General features: G+C 48.2%; 6 protein-coding genes and 2 pseudogenes across 6 annotated transcripts; all 8 read right to left on the reverse strand.

Moving 5' to 3' along the window:
• Positions 1–844: 844 nt before the first annotated feature.
• On the reverse strand, positions 845–1,757 carry LOC144950493 (histone H1 pseudogene; annotated as a pseudogene).
• A 2,741-nt stretch (positions 1,758–4,498) lies between these two features.
• Positions 4,499–8,610, reverse strand: LOC144950555 (histone H2A-like). The gene is made up of 2 exons (XM_078880695.1): positions 8,589–8,610; positions 4,499–4,881 (listed from the first exon to the last, which is right to left on the reverse strand). Exons 1-2 carry the CDS (start codon positions 8,608–8,610, stop codon positions 4,499–4,501), a joined length of 405 nt encoding a protein of 134 aa, XP_078736821.1.
• LOC144950546 (histone H3) lies at positions 5,770–6,180 on the reverse strand. Its single transcript, XM_078880684.1, has one exon. The coding sequence runs from the start codon at positions 6,178–6,180 to the stop codon at positions 5,770–5,772; it is 411 nt and encodes a 136-aa protein (XP_078736810.1).
• Positions 7,019–7,420, reverse strand: LOC144950566 (histone H2B type 3-B). The gene has a single exon (XM_078880705.1). The coding sequence runs from the start codon at positions 7,418–7,420 to the stop codon at positions 7,019–7,021; it is 402 nt and encodes a 133-aa protein (XP_078736831.1).
• A 1,084-nt stretch (positions 8,611–9,694) lies between the features above and the next one.
• Positions 9,695–10,607, reverse strand: LOC144950535 (histone H1 pseudogene; annotated as a pseudogene).
• A 2,741-nt stretch (positions 10,608–13,348) lies between these two features.
• LOC144948614 (histone H2A-like) lies at positions 13,349–17,462 on the reverse strand. Its single transcript, XM_078878218.1, has 2 exons — positions 17,441–17,462; positions 13,349–13,731 (listed from the first exon to the last, which is right to left on the reverse strand). The coding sequence occupies exons 1-2, from the start codon at positions 17,460–17,462 to the stop codon at positions 13,349–13,351; spliced, it is 405 nt and encodes a 134-aa protein (XP_078734344.1).
• On the reverse strand, positions 14,620–15,030 carry LOC144948602 (histone H3). Its single transcript, XM_078878190.1, has one exon. The coding sequence runs from the start codon at positions 15,028–15,030 to the stop codon at positions 14,620–14,622; it is 411 nt and encodes a 136-aa protein (XP_078734316.1).
• Positions 15,871–16,272, reverse strand: LOC144948608 (histone H2B type 3-B). The gene has a single exon (XM_078878205.1). It carries the CDS (start codon positions 16,270–16,272, stop codon positions 15,871–15,873), a length of 402 nt encoding a protein of 133 aa, XP_078734331.1.
• Positions 17,463–17,670: the final 208 nt, after the last annotated feature.

Raw genomic sequence — 17,670 nt, forward strand, 5'->3', positions numbered from 1 at the left:
TAATGATATTGGCACACCCGCAGCGAACGCGAGAGGAACGCAATCTGTTGCAAGATTGCACGTGGAGTGAATAATCGGTGTAAGGTCTTGTTTTCAAGTGAACAAGATGAACTAACTTTATAATCGTGTGAAGCTAAACGGCTTCCAACACAATAGTTGAGTGAACGTCACCAACTAGTTCTCCCAAAGTAAGAAAGACATTTATTTTAATAGAGAAGTTTAGATGGTGCACCGCAATGTTTACAAAACAAAAACAAAGTGAAAAGGCGAGAACGAGCGAATGAAGGCAAATTGAGTAAAGCTGTCTGGAATCAATACATTTTTAGACTAAATTCCATATTTGGCACCAGTAACATGATGACGGAATGAAGAGGTGCAACACATAATCAAAATTGGAGGTTCGTCAAGAATGCATCGATTTGAATCTGGATTTAGATTAGAATCGCCAGCGAGAATGCTGACGTCGCTGACATTACTCTGCACCCAGTTCGAGTGAGGGAGCTGCCACCCGCCCCGCCTGTGTTTATGATTACTGCTTTCGGGCTCGATTACTCCCATCACATCAATGCTTAAAACACATCGAGTGGGTAAAATGTTATACAGTTAATTTGGCGAATGTACGAAACTTATCCAATCTACACAAATCCTCACGATTGAACTGCACCAAGCGTCGAGCTCCTTGATCAGGGCCGAGTCAAGGCGAGCAACCATCGCCACGCCGTAAATGGGTTTGACTTACAGAATATGGCACGCATTCAACAGCAACGTAATACACTGCCATGTGTTAACGATGAACTAATTGAAGCGCAGCAGCACCTGGTTCACTTTTTTTTACTAAGTGGGTGGCTCTGAAAAGAGCCGTTGAGGTGGAGTGAATCGAGCATCGTCCGATCGGATTCACTTCTTTGGCGCAGTCTTCTTGGGCTTGGCCGCGGCCTTCTTGGGCTTGGCCACCTTGGGTTTGGCGGCCTTGGCCTTGACGGTCTTGGGCTTAGCGACCTTGGGCTTCGCAGCCTTGGGCTTGGCTGGGCTCTTCGCCACCTTCTTGGGCTTAACAGCCGACTTCACCTTTTTGGGGCTCTTGGCCGACTTGGCAGCCGCGGGCTTCTTTGCTTTCTTGGGAGACTTCTTGGGCGCGGTCTTCTTGGCTGCCGCGGGCTTCTTCACCTTCTTGGCTGCCGCGGGCTTTTTAGCTGCGGGCTTTGATGTTGACGACTTGGGCTTCGCCTTTGCGGCAGCCTTTTCCTTGTTGAGTTTGAAAGAGCCAGATGCACCGCTGCCCTTCACTTGCGCCACGGCGTCTTTGGCCACGAGCTTCTTGATGGCCAACTTCACGCGGGCATTGTTCTTCTCCACGTCGTATCCTCCGGCAGCAAGCGACTTTTTGAGCGCAGGAAGAGACACGCCGTTCCTCTCCTTGCTGCTGGCCAGAGCCTTGAGGATGAGCTCGGACACGCTGGGGCCGACCTTCTTGGACTTTGGAGCGGCGCGCTTCTTCTTGGGGCTTTTAGGCGCTGAAGTAGCCGCAGCTGGTGGTTGAGCAGGAGCAGTTTCCGCCATCTCAAAACGTCGCTTTTATCGCCTCGCCTCTTTGAAATCGAAATCAGCGCTCTCACGGATTCAAACCGAGCGTCCTCCAGGCCCGAGGTTATTATAGAAGCGGCGTACTGAATGCGGACGTCGCTGAGATCATCCAGCACTCAGATCTAGTGAGGAAGTTGCCACCATACTCACTGTGTTTATCACGCCTGCCTTTGGGCTCGATTACTCCCGTAACGTTCATACTTACATGCATATAGTTGATACATTATCACGAAGATCACTTCTTTAATGTACGTTACTTATGCAATATACGACAATGCTCACGATATAAATTATAATTCAAAACAAGTGAACAACCAACATTTGGGAGACATTGTTCGGTCAGGGCGAGATATGATGATTGTCGTTTTTCAAAAGTGTTAATGATGAACACTATTTAAAACACACTCGAATGTTTTGCAAGACAAGATGCTTCAACAGACTACTCATATTTAATTCCAACGAAATATTTTATATTTAAGTTTTGCCTCGCGCGCTCGCGATTCCTCCTCTCGCGCTATGGTGAGGACTGCGCGCCATGCCAACCGTCCCTTGTCACCGAACTTTTAACTGGACGTTTTAATCGAACTTTGAAATTAATAAATATATGGATTTTCAGATGGACAACAAACTGAAGAAAATTACTCAAAATTAACCGACATTAAATAGAAAGTTTAACATGTTACGTGGCAAGAGGTGAGTAGCTCACGCACTGCAGAAGGGTCGCGCGCCTTGAACAAGATCGAGGCACGGTGCACAATTATCACCACTCAAATTCAACTCAAGTGACTCCGCAGTCGAATGTTTAAAGAACATATATAATCTTACGTTTAATGCACCGACAGAGTTGATATTCTAGGAGCGCAGGATGGTTCATGCGATGAGTTGTTTTTACTGCAATAAGTAACACGTATTTACTGCACTAAGTAACACGAATGAGTAATCATTGGAAAGATGTTATTAACCATGTAAAAATATTTAACTACACATATTTGTACCATCTTATTTGACAGGTAATATTATACTTTACCGAGTGTTGACATCCCCAGCGTTTACCAGTACTTTTATGCTTACTATCAGCTAACACTGGCCACAACCCTGAGCTGATGTGCTCATTTGTTCCCTTTTAGCCCCGACACCCCACGCCACTCCCCGGCAACCACATTCAGATAAGGCCCCCCCCCTCTGCCCCCCCCTGATTTATTATTTAAATTATTATTTATATTATTTAAATTATGTATTATTATTGTTTTACCTACGTGACTTTACCGAAAAAACCTAAGAGTATGAATCATTGCAGTCACGAAAGCTTCAAATCTAGAACGAATGCAAGAATCATTCATTCCACGCGCATGTGAAGAGGAGTCGTAGAATGGTTTATGCACTTCTTTATACTGGTAGCAACGAAGTGGACCAGCCTACAATAGATTATATCGTCCGTCCGTCCGTCCGTGTAGCAACATCGCCCCCTATTGCAAACACTTGGCATGACCCTACAAAAACCTTTAGACTCTGTGATACTTTCCTGGCTAAACAAGTGTAACATTCCCTTATAATTCCCTAAGATAGCTTTTAATTAAAACATTTACATTAATGAGGTTTTCCTGGCTAAACACGTGTAACATTCCCTTATAATTCCCTGAGATAGCTTTTAATTAAAACTTTGAAATTAAATAAAAAAAACTCACAGCGCCCTAAAGCCTACAGCTAGGCCTAAAGCCTAGAACTGGGCCTCAAAGTCTGACTTCGTATCGTACCCCTGCGTGTGTGCAAGGGAGTTAATGTTTAACAATGCTACATTCCCTGATGCTTTTAAATATAAACATTTAAATTTAAAGCTTTTACATGAATAATAAAAACATTTAAATTAAAAATTAACTCTCGGCGGCCTAAAGCCTACAGCTAGGCCTCAAGCCTCGAACGCCTCAAACTCTCCCTTCGTATTGTTCCCCTGCGTGTGTGCAAGGGAGTTATGTTTAACAATGTTACATTCCCTGATGCTTTTAAATAGAAACATTTAAATTTAAAGCTTTTACATAAATTATAAAAACAGGTAAATTAAAAATTAACTCACGGCGCCCTAAAGCCTACAGCTAGGCCTAAAGCCTAGACCTAGGCCTCACACTCTCCCTTCGTATCGTCCGATTCAGTGTAGCAACATCGCCCCCTACTGCAAACACTTGGCAGGACCCTACAAAAACCTTTAGTCTCAGTGGGGCTTTCCTGGCTAAACAAGTGTAATAATACATTATGTTTATATTCTTTGGTTATTCGTTCCTACCAGCCCACCCCGCAGGGTCCTGTTTTCACCAACGCACAGCAATACTCGTTCCAAGACCAACCCCGGGCACACGTCCCACAGCCCCTTTTAACTCCTCAATCTCCGCTCCCAATACACATCCGCGTCCAGCACGCCTGCTCCGGGTGACGTCACTGCCCTTTAACCCCTGACACCCCCGTCCAGCTCTTTCCCGCGCGTGTGATTGGTGCGTGTTGTCGTGAGAGCGGAGATGTGTTTGCGTGGTGCGTGAGGGTGGCTCGCAGATCCCTTAAAGTGCTTGAACCATTCTCCGACTCCTCTTCATATGTAATCTGACGGCTCAAAAAGAGCGAGTTTTATTCTTTAAAAAACACGATACTTTCTTCCAATAGGCATCCCAATTTATTCTAAACCATGTTCCATGATTGATGCAATGTTGGAATGCTGCTCAAATACCGTTCCTAAATTAGACATAATAAAGGGTAACTGGAATGAGCAGAGCATTTGTTTAATTGCGAGCAATTTGGCACGAGGGCAACTCGACGACGGTGTCCTTATTAATAACAAAACCCCTGTGTACGACTGTCCGAGCTCTTTGCAAGCAAGTGGGTGGCTCTGAAAAGAGCCGTTGTTGTGGTGGTAGAGGCGGCGGCGCGTTCACTTCTTTGCCTGAGAGGTCTTCTTGGGCAGCAGCACGGCCTGGATGTTGGGCAGCACACCGCCCTGGGCGATAGTCACGCCGCCCATGAGCTTGTTGAGCTCCTCGTCGTTTCGCACGGCGAGCTGCAGGTGTCGGGGGATGATCCTCGTCTTCTTGTTGTCGCGGGCGGCATTGCCAGCCAGCTCGAGGATCTCGGCAGAAAGGTACTCGAGCACGGCGGCCAGGTAGACGGGTGCTCCAGCGCCGACCCGCTGGGCGTAATTGCCCTTGCGGAGCAGCCTGTGAACGCGACCCACGGGGAACTGCAAGCCGGCGCGGGAAGAGCGGGACTTTGCCTTGGCGCGAGACTTGCCACCGGTCTTGCCGCGTCCAGACATTGCTAAGGGACCTAGTATGCAAAAAGCAATAGAGACAAAGTACGAACGATTTGTGACGTTAACACGCACCACCGGAGCGTCTTTTATAGCGGAGACGAGGATCGTAGAGCGCGCCGCTGCTGATTGGCTCCTCTCGGTCGAGTCCCGCCCTCTCCTTGAGCCACCAATGAAAAGCCGGGACGCGAGGATTCGATGTTGACTTTAATTATTTTTATCCATATATATTTTTATGCGGACACGTATCTTAGGAATTAAACAATGCGATACACGTACTTAATAGGTTCAAGTTTTAAGCATTATTGAGTTAATTTATGGGCACGTGCTGGCAAGTCAAACTTATAAGCGGATTCCGCAAATATCAATGTATTATTGATTATAATCATCATTTTGAGGGACCTCATTGGTTATAAGAAATCATTGTGATAGCCTTGAGCTCGTGATTGATCGCCCACGTGCCTATACGGTGTATATATATTCCTTTAACCGCCTGTTCGGGCAATGCCTAAAAATATATGTGCGTGAATAATTCAGTCTCTTAGTTTGCAAAATGTGAACTTCTTATCAGCTCGGGATTGAAACAACATCAACCAATATCTTTGGGTTTAATAGTTAATATATTTCACCCAAATAACCCTTTTGTTGTAGATTATGTAAACATGGTTTCACAACGCTTATATACAACACCAACGTGTGATGTTGAAAAATGAGCGGCGGGGTATATAAAATGAACTTCATTGTCGCTTACGCCTGACGACTCGTGAGAGCCGTGACCAGCAAACGAAGGTTTCCGGCACCCGAACTTTGAAGGACACACATGGAAGCTTTTTCATGCGTAAGTGGTGGCTCTGAAAAGAGCCTTTGTGTTGTGCTTTGAGGGCCGAGCTGGGCGTTCAAGCGCGCTCGCCACGAATGCGGCGGGCGAGCTGAATGTCCTTGGGCATGATGGTGACGCGCTTGGCGTGGATGGCGCACAGGTTGGTGTCCTCGAAGAGCGCGACAAGGTACGCTTCGCTGGCCTCCTGCAGAGCCATGACAGCGGAGCTCTGGAAGCGCAGGTCGGTCTTGAAGTCCTGCGCGATCTCCCTGACGAGGCGCTGGAAGGGCAGTTTGCGGATGAGCAGCTCGGTGGACTTCTGGTAGCGGCGGATCTCGCGCAGAGCGACGGTGCCGGGCCTGTAGCGGTGAGGCTTCTTGACGCCGCCCGTGGCCGGAGCGCTCTTTCGGGCCGCCTTGGTGGCGAGTTGCTTGCGTGGGGCCTTGCCGCCCGTGGACTTGCGAGCGGTCTGCTTGGTGCGAGCCATGGCTTGGTGTGGGCAAAGATTCTCACAAGCGGGGAGAAGGCGGCTTATGTAGCCCAGAGCGCGCGCTCACTGGTCAGCGGAGTCGTGACGTGCGAAGACGGGGAGCGTGCTGATTGGTTGGCAGCGTGCAATGATCTCGAGTCGTCAACTCTTCTTAATCAACAAAATGTTCAGTTTGGATCATTTCAGAATGCCGTATCACGATGCAGTAGTACCGTTTGAGCGCCGTCGATGTCTTTAACGGATGTTATTTTCTCAAGCAAACACCTTTCCGAAAACGACTTTACAGTGCTCTGCATGATCTAAATAAAGTGTGAAGAAACTGCACTTCATTGGAAACAGTAATACGTAAAAATGTCGGAAAGGTGATCACAGGGATAGATATCTATTCTCTTGGCATTGAGATGATGATCATCAATTATACTGCACGAGTCATCCATGCTAGGCGCTTACTTTTACATATATGTACACGTGCAAAATGTTAGTTCCTGCCCGAAAATACAACCACGAATTAAATATATTGCATTGCAAGGTTTTGGCGCCAAATATCCAATGTAATATCTGAATGGGCTGCAGATGAAATCAATGGACAAACAAGTCCAATAAATGCCTGCTGGTGAATATGATGTGCCATGAATATTGTTATCGCTTTTATTCACGTTGAAACAGGTCAAAATGCGATCGATCTCTCCATTTCAATGAGCGAACAATGTCCCCGCGTGAACCGGGACTTTGTTGGAAGTTTCGTTTTGTACTCCTGCTAGGACTGGTAATAGCAGGTTCGGAGAGGTGGGTGGCTCTGAAAAGAGCCTTTGTAATTAATGGTGGAGTCGAGGCTTCACTTGGAGCTTGTGTACTTGGTGACGGCCTTGGTGCCCTCCGACACGGCGTGCTTGGCCAGCTCGCCGGGGAGCAGCAGTCGCACTGCGGTCTGGATCTCCCGAGAGGTGATGGTGGAGCGTTTGTTGTAGTGCGCCAGGCGGGACGCCTCGGAAGCGATGCGCTCAAATATGTCGTTGACGAACGAGTTCATGATGCTCATTGCCTTGGACGAGATGCCGGTATCGGGGTGCACCTGCTTCATCACCTTGTAGATGTAAATGGCGTAGCTCTCCTTCCTGCGGTGGCGTCGCTTCTTGCCATCCTTGCGCGTAGCCTTGGTCACAGCCTTCTTGGAGCCCTTCTTGGGAGCAGGAACCTTAGCCGGCCCAGCGCTCTTTGATGCGGGAGGATCGGGCATGTCGACGCGTCGTAGGCAGCTTCGGGTCAGTTCACAACAGACGGGAAGCGAATGTGGATGTCGGTCGCGCGTTGAGCTCCTTTTATAGGAGGCGAGATGCAAATCAGAGGATCGTAGTGCGCGGCGCTGCTGAGTGGCTCTTTTAGTACCATCCCTCTCCATCAGCCTCCAATGAGAAACGCGGACGCGATGTTCACTTTAATATAGTTTTTACTGCAAAAATGACTTGTGAATATAACACAATGTAATGTCCAAACATGTATATTAGTGAATTGCAGCCATGGCCATTGATTTTGTTTTAAAAAGGATGACTAGAAAACCCAATACAGTATATTGTGTTTTGAGTGTGGGTGTTTTTGTTTCTTACGAAGGATTGTTTCACAACTCGTCTAATACGGCACACGGGCGTTTTATGAACGCAATTTGGATAAATACAAGCGCTCGGTGGAGAAAAATAACTTCGCTGTTGTGCTGTACAGGTGGAGATTAGCGTTCCGGCACGCTACGTCAATTAGGACGAGTGTGCTGTAAGATTGTGGCGCCAAATGCTCTACGTAATATCGGAATCGGCTGCAGCTGGAAATTATTCACGCAAAAATACCAGAAATGGGTACTGTATTAATGCGTTCAAGAATTACGCCTTGTTAAATGTGACGTGTCGTGAATATCATGATTTCTTTCATTCATGTGGAAGCAGATGAAGATTCGCCAACTCAACAAGCAAACGTCCACCACGCTCACGAGGAATTGGCGCGCAATAACCCAGGACATGTGCTCCATTTAGAAAGTGTTTGGCAACACTGGCGCAAGCAGTTTCGAAGAGGTGGGTGGCTCTGAAAAGAGCCTTTGGGTTGGCTTAATGTGCGAGAGATGGGCGCTCAGCCTCCGAAGCCGTAGAGAGTGCGGCCCTGGCGCTTGAGGGCGTAGACCACGTCCATGGCGGTGACGGTCTTGCGCTTGGCGTGCTCCGTGTAGGTGACGGCGTCGCGGATGACGTTCTCAAGGAAGACCTTCAGGACGCCGCGGGTCTCCTCGTAGATGAGGCCCGAGATGCGCTTCACACCGCCGCGGCGAGCGAGGCGGCGGATGGCGGGCTTGGTGATGCCCTGGATGTTGTCGCGCAGCACCTTGCGATGGCGTTTTGCGCCTCCCTTGCCGAGCCCCTTACCGCCTTTACCGCGTCCAGACATTGCGACTACTTCTGACAAAGCACGCGAGAGACATGCGCGCTCAGCTTGCAGCAGCAGCCACCTTTATATCCGAAGCGTGGTGACGTCACCGACCACCCCTGCCCTCCGCGATGGCTCCGCCTTAAACCTTCGACATTTAACCTCTGTGACGAAGAAAACCCTCCACCGTCGTCAAAAACACTTCCGTGACATGTACAATATGCGACGTTTTGGGCAATGACCCTTCTTCGAAGCACTCTGTAATGATATTGGCACACCCGCAGCGAACGCGAGAGGAACGCAATCTGTTGCAAGATTGCACGTGGAGTGAATAATCGGTGTAAGGTCTTGTTTTCAAGTGAACAAGATGAACTAACTTTATAATCGTGTGAAGCTAAACGGCTTCCAACACAATAGTTGAGTGAACGTCACCAACTAGTTCTCCCAAAGTAAGAAAGACATTTATTTTAATAGAGAAGTTTAGATGGTGCACCGCAATGTTTACAAAACAAAAACAAAGTGAAAAGGCGAGAACGAGCGAATGAAGGCAAATTGAGTAAAGCTGTCTGGAATCAATACATTTTTAGACTAAATTCCATATTTGGCACCAGTAACATGATGACGGAATGAAGAGGTGCAACACATAATCAAAATTGGAGGTTCGTCAAGAATGCATCGATTTGAATCTGGATTTAGATTAGAATCGCCAGCGAGAATGCTGACGTCGCTGACATTACTCTGCACCCAGTTCGAGTGAGGGAGCTGCCACCCGCCCCGCCTGTGTTTATGATTACTGCTTTCGGGCTCGATTACTCCCATCACATCAATGCTTAAAACACATCGAGTGGGTAAAATGTTATACAGTTAATTTGGCGAATGTACGAAACTTATCCAATCTACACAAATCCTCACGATTGAACTGCACCAAGCGTCGAGCTCCTTGATCAGGGCCGAGTCAAGGCGAGCAACCATCGCCACGCCGTAAATGGGTTTGACTTACAGAATATGGCACGCATTCAACAGCAACGTAATACACTGCCATGTGTTAACGATGAACTAATTGAAGCGCAGCAGCACCTGGTTCACTTTTTTTAACTAAGTGGGTGGCTCTGAAAAGAGCCGTTGAGGTGGAGTGAATCGAGCATCGTCCGATCGGATTCACTTCTTTGGCGCAGTCTTCTTGGGCTTGGCCGCGGCCTTCTTGGGCTTGGCCACCTTGGGTTTGGCGGCCTTGGCCTTGACGGTCTTGGGCTTAGCGACCTTGGGCTTCGCAGCCTTGGGCTTGGCTGGGCTCTTCGCCACCTTCTTGGGCTTAACAGCCGACTTCACCTTTTTGGGGCTCTTGGCCGACTTGGCAGCCGCGGGCTTCTTTGCTTTCTTGGGAGACTTCTTGGGCGCGGTCTTCTTGGCTGCCGCGGGCTTCTTCACCTTCTTGGCTGCCGCGGGCTTTTTAGCTGCGGGCTTTGATGTTGACGACTTGGGCTTCGCCTTTGCGGCAGCCTTTTCCTTGTTGAGTTTGAAAGAGCCAGATGCACCGCTGCCCTTCACTTGCGCCACGGCGTCTTTGGCCACGAGCTTCTTGATGGCCAACTTCACGCGGGCATTGTTCTTCTCCACGTCGTATCCTCCGGCAGCAAGCGACTTTTTGAGCGCAGGAAGAGACACGCCGTTCCTCTCCTTGCTGCTGGCCAGAGCCTTGAGGATGAGCTCGGACACGCTGGGGCCGACCTTCTTGGACTTTGGAGCGGCGCGCTTCTTCTTGGGGCTTTTAGGCGCTGAAGTAGCCGCAGCTGGTGGTTGAGCAGGAGCAGTTTCCGCCATCTCAAAACGTCGCTTTTATCGCCTCGCCTCTTTGAAATCGAAATCAGCGCTCTCACGGATTCAAACCGAGCGTCCTCCAGGCCCGAGGTTATTATAGAAGCGGCGTACTGAATGCGGACGTCGCTGAGATCATCCAGCACTCAGATCTAGTGAGGAAGTTGCCACCATACTCACTGTGTTTATCACGCCTGCCTTTGGGCTCGATTACTCCCGTAACGTTCATACTTACATGCATATAGTTGATACATTATCACGAAGATCACTTCTTTAATGTACGTTACTTATGCAATATACGACAATGCTCACGATATAAATTATAATTCAAAACAAGTGAACAACCAACATTTGGGAGACATTGTTCGGTCAGGGCGAGATATGATGATTGTCGTTTTTCAAAAGTGTTAATGATGAACACTATTTAAAACACACTCGAATGTTTTGCAAGACAAGATGCTTCAACAGACTACTCATATTTAATTCCAACGAAATATTTTCTATTTAAGTTTTGCCTCGCGCGCTCGCGATTCCTCCTCTCGCGCTATGGTGAGGACTGCGCGCCATGCCAACCGTCCCTTGTCACCGAACTTTTAACTGGACGTTTTAATCGAACTTTGAAATTAATAAATATATGGATTTTCAGATGGACAACAAACTGAAGAAAATTACTCAAAATTAACCGACATTAAATAGAAAGTTTAACATGTTACGTGGCAAGAGGTGAGTAGCTCACGCACTGCAGAAGGGTCGCGCGCCTTGAACAAGATCGAGGCACGGTGCACAATTATCACCACTCAAATTCAACTCAAGTGACTCCGCAGTCGAATGTTTAAAGAACATATATAATCTTACGTTTAATGCACCGACAGAGTTGATATTCTAGGAGCGCAGGATGGTTCATGCGATGAGTTGTTTTTACTGCAATAAGTAACACGTATTTACTGCACTAAGTAACACGAATGAGTAATCATTGGAAAGATGTTATTAACCATGTAAAAATATTTAACTACACATATTTGTACCATCTTATTTGACAGGTAATATTATACTTTACCGAGTGTTGACATCCCCAGCGTTTACCAGTACTTTTATGCTTACTATCAGCTAACACTGGCCACAACCCTGAGCTGATGTGCTCATTTGTTCCCTTTTAGCCCCGACACCCCACGCCACTCCCCGGCAACCACATTCAGATATGGCCCCCCCCCTCTGCCCCCCCCTGATTTATTATTTAAATTATTATTTATATTATTTAAATTATGTATTATTATTGTTTTACCTACGTGACTTTACCGAAAAAACCTAAGAGTATGAATCATTGCAGTCACGAAAGCTTCAAATCTAGAACGAATGCAAGAATCATTCATTCCACGCGCATGTGAAGAGGAGTCGTAGAATGGTTTATGCACTTCTTTATACTGGTAGCAACGAAGTGGACCAGCCTACAATAGATTATATCGTCCGTCCGTCCGTCCGTGTAGCAACATCGCCACCCTATTGCAAACACTTGGCATGACCCTACAAAAACCTTTAGACTCTGTGATACTTTCCTGGCTAAACAAGTGTAACATTCCCTTATAATTCCCTAAGATAGCTTTTAATTAAAACATTTACATTAATGAGGTTTTCCTGGCTAAACACGTGTAACATTCCCTTATAATTCCCTGAGATAGCTTTTAATTAAAACTTTGAAATTAAATAAAAAAACTCACAGCACCCTAAAGCCTACAGCTAGGCCTAAAGCCTAGAACTGGGCCTCAAAGTCTGACTTCGTATCGTACCCCTGCGTGTGTGCAAGGGAGTTAATGTTTAACAATGTTACATTCCCTGATGCTTTTAAATATAAACATTTAAATTTAAAGCTTTTACATGAATAATAAAAACATTTAAATTAAAAATTAACTCTCGGCGGCCTAAAGCCTACAGCTAGGCCTCAAGCCTAGAACGCCTCAAACTCTCCCTTCGTATTGTTCCCCTGCGTGTGTGCAAGGGAGTTATGTTCAACAATGTTACATTCCCTGATGCTTTTAAATAGAAACATTTAAATTTAAAGCTTTTACATAAATTATAAAAACAGGTAAATTAAAAATTAACTCACGGCGCCCTAAAGCCTACAGCTAGGCCTAAAGCCTAGACCTAGGCCTCACACTCTCCCTTCGTATCGTCCGATTCAGTGTAGCAACATCGCCCCCTACTGCAAACACTTGGCAGGACCCTACAAAAACCTTTAGTCTCAGTGGGGCTTTCCTGGCTAAACAAGTGTAATAATACATTATGTTTATATTCTTTGGTTATTCGTTCCTACCAGCCCACCCCGCAGGGTCCTGTTTTCACCAACGCACAGCAATACTCGTTCCAAGACCAACCCCGGGCACACGTCCCACAGCCCCTTTTAACTCTTCAATCTCCGCTCCCAATACACATCCGCGTCCAGCACGCCTGCTCCGGGTGACGTCACTGCCCTTTAACCCCTGACACCCCCGTCCAGCTCTTTCCCGCGCGTGTGATTGGTGCGTGTTGTCGTGAGAGCGGAGATGTGTTTGCGTGGTGCGTGAGGGTGGCTCGCAGATCCCTTAAAGTGCTTGAACCATTCTCCGACTCCTCTTCATATGTAATCTGACCGCTCAAAAAGAGCGAGTTTTATTCTTTAAAAAACACGATACTTTCTTCCAATAGGCATCCCAATTTATTCTAAACCATGTTCCATGATTGATGCAATGTTGGAATGCTGCTCAAATACCGTTCCTAAATTAGACATAATAAAGGGTAACTGGAATGAGCAGAGCATTTGTTTAATTGCGAGCAATTTGGCACGAGGGCAACTCGACGACGGTGTCCTTATTAATAACAAAACCCCTGTGTACGACTGTCCGAGCTCTTTGCAAGCAAGTGGGTGGCTCTGAAAAGAGCCGTTGTTGTGGTGGTAGAGGCGGCGGCGCGTTCACTTCTTTGCCTGAGAGGTCTTCTTGGGCAGCAGCACGGCCTGGATGTTGGGCAGCACACCGCCCTGGGCGATAGTCACGCCGCCCATGAGCTTGTTGAGCTCCTCGTCGTTTCGCACGGCGAGCTGCAGGTGTCGGGGGATGATCCTCGTCTTCTTGTTGTCGCGGGCGGCATTGCCAGCCAGCTCGAGGATCTCGGCAGAAAGGTACTCGAGCACGGCGGCCAGGTAGACGGGTGCTCCAGCGCCGACCCGCTGGGCGTAATTGCCCTTGCGGAGCAGCCTGTGAACGCGACCCACGGGGAACTGCAAGCCGGCGCGGGAAGAGCGGGACTTTGCCTTGGCGCGAGATTTGCCACCGGTCTTGCCGCGTCCAGACATTGCTAAGGGACCTAGGATGCAAAAAGCAATAGAGACAAAGTACGAACGATTTGTGACGTTAACACGCACCACCGGAGCGTCTTTTATAGCGGAGACGAGGATCGTAGAGCGCGCCGCTGCTGATTGGCTCCTCTCGGTCGAGTCCCGCCCTCTCCTTGAGCCACCAATGAAAAGCCGGGACGCGAGGATTCGATGTTGACTTTAATTATTTTTATCCATATATATTTTTATGCGGACACGTATCTTAGGAATTAAACAATGCGATACACGTACTTAATAGGTTCACGTTTTAAGCATTATTGAGTTAATTTATGGGCACGTGCTGGCAAGTCAAACTTATAAGCGGATTCCGCAAATATCAATGTATTATTGATTATAATCATCATTTTGAGGGACCTCATTGGTTATAAGAAATCATTGTGATAGCCTTGAGCTCGTGATTGATCGCCCACGTGCCTATACGGTGTATATATATTCCTTTAACCGCCTGTTCGGGCAATGCCTAAAAATATATGTGCGTGAATAATTCAGTCTCTTAGTTTGCAAAATGTGAACTTCTTATCAGCTCGGGATTGAAACAACATCAACCAATATCTTTGGGTTTAATAGTTAATATATTTCACCAAAATAACCCTTTTGTTGTAGATTATGTAAACATGGTTTCACAACGCTTATATACAACACCAACGTGTGATGTTGAAAAATGAGCGGCGGGGTATATAAAATGAACTTCATTGTCGCTTACGCATGACGACTCGTGAGAGCCGTGACCAGCAAACGAAGGTTTCCGGCACCCGAACTTTGAAGGACACACATGGAAGTTTTTTCATGCGTAAGTGGTGGCTCTGAAAAGAGCCTTTGTGTTGTGCTTTGAGGGCCGAGCTGGGCGTTCAAGCGCGCTCGCCACGAATGCGGCGGGCGAGCTGAATGTCCTTGGGCATGATGGTGACGCGCTTGGCGTGGATGGCGCACAGGTTGGTGTCCTCGAAGAGCGCGACAAGGTACGCTTCGCTGGCCTCCTGCAGAGCCATGACAGCGGAGCTCTGGAAGCGCAGGTCGGTCTTGAAGTCCTGCGCGATCTCCCTGACGAGGCGCTGGAAGGGCAGTTTGCGGATGAGCAGCTCGGTGGACTTCTGGTAGCGGCGGATCTCGCGCAGAGCGACGGTGCCGGGCCTGTAGCGGTGAGGCTTCTTGACGCCGCCCGTGGCCGGAGCGCTCTTTCGGGCCGCCTTGGTGGCGAGTTGCTTGCGTGGGGCCTTGCCGCCCGTGGACTTGCGAGCGGTCTGCTTGGTGCGAGCCATGGCTTGGTGTGGGCAAAGATTCTCACAAGCGGGGAGAAGGCGGCTTATGTAGCCCAGAGCGCGCGCTCACTGGTCAGCGGAGTCGTGACGTGCGAAGACGGGGAGCGTGCTGATTGGTTGGCAGCGTGCAATGATCTCGAGTCGTCAACTCTTCTTAATCAACAAAATGTTCAGTTTGGATCATTTCAGAATGCCGTATCACGATGCAGTAGTACCGTTTGAGCGCCGTCGATGTCTTTAACGGATGTTATTTTCTCAAGCAAACACCTTTCCGAAAACGACTTTACAGTGCTCTGCATGATCTAAATAAAGTGTGAAGAAACTGCACTTCATTGGAAACAGTAATACGTAAAAATGTCGGAAAGAGGTGATCACAGGGATAGATATCTATTCTCTTGGCATTGAGATGATGATCATCAATTATACTGCACGAGTCATCCATGCTAGGCGCTTACTTTTACATATATGTACACGTGCAAAATGTTAGTTCCTGCCCGAAAATACAACCACGAATTAAATATATTGCATTGCAAGGTTTTGGCGCCAAATATCCAATGTAATATCTGAATGGGCTGCAGATGAAATCAATGGACAAACAAGTCCAATAAATGCCTGCTGGTGAATATGATGTGCCATGAATATTGTTATCGCTTTTATTCACGTTGAAACAGGTCAAAATGCGATCGATCTCTCCATTTCAATGAGCGAACAATGTCCCCGCGTGAACCGGGACTTTGTTGGAAGTTTCGTTTTGTACTCCTGCTAGGACTGGTAATAGCAGGTTCGGAGAGGTGGGTGGCTCTGAAAAGAGCCTTTGTAATTAATGGTGGAGTCGAGGCTTCACTTGGAGCTTGTGTACTTGGTGACGGCCTTGGTGCCCTCCGACACGGCGTGCTTGGCCAGCTCGCCGGGGAGCAGCAGTCGCACTGCGGTCTGGATCTCCCGAGAGGTGATGGTGGAGCGTTTGTTGTAGTGCGCCAGGCGGGACGCCTCGGAAGCGATGCGCTCAAAGATGTCGTTGACGAACGAGTTCATGATGCTCATTGCCTTGGACGAGATGCCGGTATCGGGGTGCACCTGCTTCATCACCTTGTAGATGTAAATGGCGTAGCTCTCCTTCCTGCGGTGGCGTCGCTTCTTGCCATCCTTGCGCGTAGCCTTGGTCACAGCCTTCTTGGAGCCCTTCTTGGGAGCAGGAACCTTAGCCGGCCCAGCGCTCTTTGATGCGGGAGGATCGGGCATGTCGACGCGTCGTAGGCAGCTTCGGGTCAGTTCACAACAGACGGGAAGCGAATGTGGATGTCGGTCGCGCGTTGAGCTCCTTTTATAGGAGGCGAGATGCAAATCAGAGGATCGTAGTGCGCGGCGCTGCTGAGTGGCTCTTTTAGTACCATCCCTCTCCATCAGCCTCCAATGAGAAACGCGGACGCGATGTTCACTTTAATATAGTTTTTACTGCAAAAATGACTTGTGAATATAACACAATGTAATGTCCAAACATGTATATTAGTGAATTGCAGCCATGGCCATTGATTTTGTTTTAAAAAGGATGACTAGAAAACCCAATACAGTATATTGTGTTTTGAGTGTGGGTTTTTTTGTTTCTTACGAAGGATTGTTTCACAACTCGTCTAATACGGCACACGGGCGTTTTATGAACGCAATTTGGATAAATACAAGCGCTCGGTGGAGAAAAATAACTTCGCTGTTGTGCTGTACAGGTGGAGATTAGCGTTCCGGCACGCTACGTCAATTAGGACGAGTGTGCTGTAAGATTGTGGCGCCAAATGCTCTACGTAATATCGGAATCGGCTGCAGCTGGAAATTATTCACGCAAAAATACCAGAAATGGGTACTGTATTAATGCGTTCAAGAATTACGCCTTGTTAAATGTGACGTGTCGTGAATATCATGATTTCTTTCATTCATGTGGAAGCAGATGAAGATTCGCCAACTCAACAAGCAAACGTCCACCACGCTCACGAGGAATTGGCGCGCAATAACCCAGGACATGTGCTCCATTTAGAAAGTGTTTGGCAACACTGGCGCAAGCAGTTTCGAAGAGGTGGGTGGCTCTGAAAAGAGCCTTTGGGTTGGCTTAATGTGCGAGAGATGGGCGCTCAGCCTCCGAAGCCGTAGAGAGTGCGGCCCTGGCGCTTGAGGGCGTAGACCACGTCCATGGCGGTGACGGTCTTGCGCTTGGCGTGCTCCGTGTAGGTGACGGCGTCGCGGATGACGTTCTCAAGGAAGACCTTCAGGACGCCGCGGGTCTCCTCGTAGATGAGGCCCGAGATGCGCTTCACACCGCCGCGGCGAGCGAGGCGGCGGATGGCGGGCTTGGTGATGCCCTGGATGTTGTCGCGCAGCACCTTGCGATGGCGTTTTGCGCCTCCCTTGCCGAGCCCCTTACCGCCTTTACCGCGTCCAGACATTGCGACTACTTCTGACAAAGCACGCGAGAGACATGCGCGCTCAGCTTGCAGCAGCAGCCACCTTTATATCCGAAGCGTGGTGACGTCACCGACCACCCCTGCCCTCCGCGATGGCTCCGCCTTAAACCTTCGACATTTAACCTCTGTGACGAAGAAAACCCTCCACCGTCGTCAAAAAAAACTTCCGTGACATGTACAATATGCGACG

This window comes from Lampetra fluviatilis, chromosome 3 (genome assembly GCF_964198595.1).
Source record: "Lampetra fluviatilis chromosome 3, kcLamFluv1.1, whole genome shotgun sequence".
NCBI lineage: Eukaryota > Metazoa > Chordata > Hyperoartia > Petromyzontiformes > Petromyzontidae > Lampetra > Lampetra fluviatilis.

Bases quoted from the DNA above. Each gene is read 5' to 3' on its own strand.
- LOC144948614 (XM_078878218.1), bottom strand. From the start codon at position 17,462: ATGTCTGGACGCGGTAAAGGCG. The intron at 13,732-17,440 runs GTAAGGGGCTCG...TAGGTCCCTTAG, and splicing joins GTCTGGACGCGGTAAAGGCG to CAATGTCTGGACGCGGCAAG.
- LOC144950546 (XM_078880684.1), bottom strand. From the start codon at position 6,180: ATGGCTCGCACCAAGCAGACCGCTCGCAAGTCCACGGGCGGCAAGGCC.
- LOC144948608 (XM_078878205.1), bottom strand. From the start codon at position 16,272: ATGCCCGATCCTCCCGCATCAAAGAGCGCTGGGCCGGCTAAGGTTCCT.
- LOC144950555 (XM_078880695.1), bottom strand. From the start codon at position 8,610: ATGTCTGGACGCGGTAAAGGCG. The intron at 4,882-8,588 runs GTAAGGGGCTCG...TAGGTCCCTTAG, and splicing joins GTCTGGACGCGGTAAAGGCG to CAATGTCTGGACGCGGCAAG.
- LOC144950566 (XM_078880705.1), bottom strand. From the start codon at position 7,420: ATGCCCGATCCTCCCGCATCAAAGAGCGCTGGGCCGGCTAAGGTTCCT.
- LOC144948602 (XM_078878190.1), bottom strand. From the start codon at position 15,030: ATGGCTCGCACCAAGCAGACCGCTCGCAAGTCCACGGGCGGCAAGGCC.